Raw genomic sequence first — 5,211 nt, 5'->3', positions numbered from 1 at the left:
TTGTTTCGTGCAGATGTTTTATGTAGCAAATAAATAAATAACACCTAAAGTCAGACCATTCCTTTTTACTTACTTAAATTAATCTAAATCAAATCAAATACAACTGCCCGTGCAGATCATGATTAAAATGCAGTGGTTGCCTCTAATTTCAAATGGCAAGATATTTGTTTAAAGCCAGTTTGTTTGTTATAAAGCAAATAGCCAATGAATAAATTTGCTTAAAAATCAGTATCAGCCAATTTGCTAGTTAAAAAAAAAAAAAGAAAGAAAAGAAAATCTGAATTAGCTATGATCGGCACATCACTAAATAAAATACTAAGTAAGTACTAAGTAAGCAAAGCGGGCCATCGTCATCTTGGCAGCGCGTCACCGTGCGTCACTCCCGGATAATCAAAGATGGGCAAAGAGGCGGGAGCTGGTTGTTGAAACCACGCCCACCTAGCTCGAAAGTGGTGACAACAGCGGCAATCCACCTGCCACTCAAGTGGCCACGCCCTTAATTATGCAGAACTTTAAGGCTTAATATAATTTAAACGTATGAGTTATAAAAAAATTCACCCCCCTCACAGTTGTCATGAAGGGCAAAATTAGCTATATAGACCAAAATAATTTTTTTTAACCAGGCTGTCAACATGTTTTTTTTCTGCTGTAAAGTTGGGCATTTTAACATGGGGGGGGGTCTATGAGATTGACTCCCTTTTGCAGCCAGCCTCTAGCGGCCAGTCGATGAATTACAGTTTAAGTCACTTCCTTGTTGGCTTCACGAGAGAGAGCGGGAGGTTGCCGTTTGGTTTACCCCACGTTTTCTCTCAGTGAGATGTGGAAACAGATGTCTGTATGTTAATGCACTGTGTGTGTATCATCCGTCTCAGAAGATCAAAGTGTCTGAGGGTTCTGGAATTCTTACAAATGTTACCGTATTCACTGTAGCTGTCCGCTAGTAAAAACATAGTTTTATCAGTCATTATCCGCGTATGCCATTGTTTTGCGTTTACTACAGTTCAGTGGATCAGGAGGCGCTGGCTGGTGTGACTGAATGGAGGCGGGGCTAATTTGCATATTCATAAATCGGCGTATAGTAAATGAGGCAAGGGTGTAGAGTTACATTCAAACAACACTTTGAATAGGAAGGTGACGTAATTTTGGTCTAGAATCGATGTACTACATGTCTGCCATCTAGTGGTAGGGAATACAAATGAGATATTACACCATATTAGGAACTACAGTCTATTTGATTAAGTATGACGTCTTGTCGCAATTTTGCGACTTTGGCGCTAAGAGGGTTAATAAAGAAATTAAAATAAATATAACCACTTTGCCATTAAAAACGAAACTGAACTATTTTAATGGCTACAACAGCAGCGGTGTAATTGGAGAAGAGAGAACGAAAAAAGGGCGAACTAGGGCATATGTTTGAGGTCCGTGCAGGGTTCTACCGAGTTTGTTTGGTACCAAACTCAATTTGGTACTCCCAAGTCGGCTTATATGAACGAGCGCGCTTTGGAAGCGACTGCGTTTAAAAAGACGTGTAAATAAATAATACATTTGTCATTTGTGTGACGATGCAACAATGACGCGATTAGGCAAGTGACAATTCTGTCAACTGTACTGAAACGCGAGCGAAAGTTTTGTATCGCAGCGTGCCGCAATGCTGATGTGAAGCCGTTTTAAGAGAAAGTCAAAGAGAGAAGACGCAGTACAGCTGAATCACTCGCGCGGTTTTCAAATGATCTGATATTCTGTGTGGATTTATTTATTCATCAAACCTACATGCTATAGGCTAGTGAATAAATGTGTGAATATCCATCGTTTTAAAGTCAAAAGCTGCAGGAATGAGTAAACCGATGCGATATAGCCCATGCGCAATCCCGCACCAAAATTCAGGACCTGATTAAACAATTTTAATCTTTTTGTGAAATAGATTTCCACAACTTTTCCGCACTTTCTGGGTTTATTTATTTTTCCAAAACTTTTCCGGGCCTGGAAATTGCCGTTTTAAAATTCCGTGACTTCTCCAGGTTTTTCATGACCGTACGAACCCTGCACAAGGTTTTCTTCAGAAATGCGATCAAGTAAAAGTACTAAAAGTTTGAAAATGTAATTCGGTAAAATATAAATCCCCCAAAGTAATGAGTACAGTAATTTAGTTCAACTTCTCAAGTATTTTACACACCTGGACATGCTTCAAAAGATATAATGCATTCCTGTAGAGCTTGGCATTTTAATAAGCATCAAATGAGAATATAAACCAACCTGTTTGTTCCTCAGTATCTTCTTGTTTGACTCTGAATCTTTCTTCAGTCTTCATTCTCCACTTTAATAAACGCCGTCTTTATAACAGTGTGTAGATCTCAGCAGGAAGTTTTCTGTGTGTTTGGACAATCTGTCATGTTAAAGATGAGAATAATCCAACAACGAAAAACCAATCTCAAAAACTAAATCTCGGAGTTGCATCTCAATCAGCTCCCTAGTTCAGTAGTCAGCTCCCTACTTCAGTAGTCAGCTCACTACTTCAGTAGTCAGCTCACTAGCTCCCTAGTTCAGTAGTCAGCTGCAGAAGCGCGAAGCTGCCTGTTGACCTTCTTCTTCTTCTTCTTCTTTGGTGTTTTAGCTCCCCCTCGCTGGATCTAGTGGGCGGGGCTTGAAGCGCCACCATATGCACAATTCTATATCCCACTGTATTTCGTAAATACTTTTTTTTAAATAATGCTTTATGGTCAACAAATAGCATGCACAATTCCATATCCCACTGTATTACGTAAATACTTGATAAGAACATTACTCACACTATATATGTGTGTGTTTCTAACACCTTTTAAAACTTTGTATCTATGTAAACTTGTCATATTATTTTCTCCTTATTGATTCAAACACAGTGAATTAATGATCAGTGTAACAAGCCTTTACCTTGAGATTAATTAGTGCATCTTGGAGCCTCTCCTCTGTCATTTGGAGATCTGCCATTTCAGTAGCCTGTCTTGGTCCTTTTCATATTCTGTGTTAAAAACTTTGTCATCCCTTCTATTTTTTGGTCCAATCCAAGGAGCCCAGTTGTTATAACTTGGAACAACCACAAAGGGGTTCTTTCGACCACCTTGAAATTGAAAAAAAAAACGCATGTTTTTTTTGGAAAAACCATGCAGCTGTAATCAATAACTCTGAGTAAATACAGGAACAGAAGCAGACATGTTAGTAACTTGTGTGAACCTACACTCAAATTTACTTTCAATTAAGAATGTTGCCATAGTCAACAACTGTGATTAAGATGAAACAATAGTAGTAACATGCAGTCTATATCACAATACTATCACTGCAATCTTGTGGGGAACAGACAAGCCCTATACTTTAAGTGAAGAGACACAAGTAAGTTGATTACTTACAGGTAAGTAAGCCACTGCAAATGATTTCAGACGTCACAGAGTCCCAAAATTGTTTGATATTGACAGTGCCATCAAAGTGTGCTGGTGGAGCCTCCATTTCACTTACTGCAGATTTAAGCATGGTGTTAAAAAAAATAGTCATTTTTCTTTTATTCATCAAAAGCTGTTTGTTCTGTTACTTACCAGGCATATTGAATACACCCTTTCTGTGAAGGTCCATGACCACCACTGGTGGATTGTATCCACATTTGTAACAAGAATATAAGTAGCCGTGTGAGGTCATGGCTTCAAAGTGCATGTAGGCATGGAGTATTGTGGCTTTTTTAGGGAAGGTCTTATTTTCTGTTTGCTCAAGGACTTCAATTGCTCGGCTTACAGAATGGTGAGTCTAAGAAAGTATAAAACATAGTAAGGCACACATTAAAAAAATAAGAACAGTAAAACACTAAATGTGTTTTTACCTGAAGTGATGCACGTAGTACAATACACAAATGAAGGGTGATGAGAATATGGTCATTGAAATTGTGAATTCCATCAGTCCATTCTTGATATCTGTACATCAGCCCACAGTCAGGACATGCCCTGCAGTATGTAGAAAAGCCTAAAAAACGAAAGGAAAAGAAAAAAGTACAGTATTGTTATTGCTTTCTATCATCTAGCAAGTCCATTGTGCACTGACCTCTACTTTGTTTTTAACATTAGTTAAATTGGTATGGCTAAGATGATATGGATGATATATTTTGACATGTCTCACCATCTAAAACACCAGTATAGGTGACAAGTTTGGCATCTGCTGTTATGAGCAGTGGCTCAGTAAGTTGCCCGGCACACTCCACGCATGATGTTTCTTTTGGTATCAACTGCCTTGGAAGATCTTGCAAAGATTTGGAACCAGTGACCAAATGCTGGGGTAGTTGGGCAGGAAGAGCTTTTTTTTCCATTAAATAGTGAACCATCCTACGAAGGCCTGCATCATCAGGAGGATATGCTTGTCCTTCATCTTCACCTGGCTTTGCTTTGGATACAGAATCTGTCTCTTGATTATTCACAACTGGATCTGGCCTGATAACACTCGCTTCAGTCATGAACAGATGTCGTTCAGTACTAAAAAGATGCCATTTTGCAACTGATTTATGAAGACATGACTGTCTTGCTTTGGCACATGGACAGTGCCAGGACTTCTTTTTTGAATCATATGCTGCTATTACTCTACCCAGTCTGCTGTGGTATGACACTTTTGGCTCATATATTGAAATGAACTTTTTGGATGGAGGCCCTCCAACAGTCACCTCAACAGAAAGTGGAACACCTGCATCAGTAGCTGCCTTTTGTTGGTTTAAGCAGCTCTGCTTCCTTGCATCCCCAAAAAACCTACAAGTAACCATTTCTGTCAGTACCTCCTCATCTAAAATGATGGGTGTAGTGTCTGAGCGGGGACAGAAGAGCAATGACTTAAGATGAATGCACTCATAAGGAACAATTCCACTCCTCACTGCAAATTCAGCATTTGTGTTGCATTCATCCAATTCACAGATTATTTTTTGGCTTGCACCCCATGTTTTTTTTGAACATGTATAGGAGAGCATGGCTTATAGAATGACTTATCAACAGCAAAGATGCCATTTTTGGCATCAATGCATTGGCATGATAGATGCCGCTTTGCTGTAATATCTGCTACCCTTTGCCTGTGTCTTCGGTTGATATGAACCAGCAAGTTCCTTTGATTTATTTTAATGCCACAGTGTGTGCAAGTCACCCTGACTTGCTGCCGGACACGTACTCTTTTTGTTGACAATGATGCTGGGGATGGAGGTGGTGCTGCTGATGCTGG

At 39.4% G+C, this 5,211-nt stretch overlaps 1 protein-coding gene across 1 annotated transcript in view; it reads right to left on the bottom strand.

Moving 5' to 3' along the window:
- Positions 1-2,382, bottom strand: part of LOC107731994 (gastrula zinc finger protein XlCGF49.1-like) — a 9,598-nt gene extending 7,216 nt beyond the window's left edge. The window contains exon 1 of the mRNA XM_016543216.1: positions 2,254-2,382. Within this exon, the coding sequence (XP_016398702.1) occupies positions 2,254-2,308 (55 nt within the window). The 5' untranslated portion in view covers positions 2,309-2,382. The remainder of the gene's footprint in view (positions 1-2,253) is intronic.
- Positions 2,383-5,211: the final 2,829 nt, after the last annotated feature.

This window comes from Sinocyclocheilus rhinocerous, unplaced genomic scaffold, assembly GCF_001515625.1.
Source record: "Sinocyclocheilus rhinocerous isolate Xijiao unplaced genomic scaffold, SAMN03320098_v1.1 scaffold489, whole genome shotgun sequence".
NCBI lineage: Eukaryota > Metazoa > Chordata > Actinopteri > Cypriniformes > Cyprinidae > Sinocyclocheilus > Sinocyclocheilus rhinocerous.
Note: the sequence above shows the minus strand (reverse complement) of the source record. Positions and strands in the feature narration are given on the sequence as shown.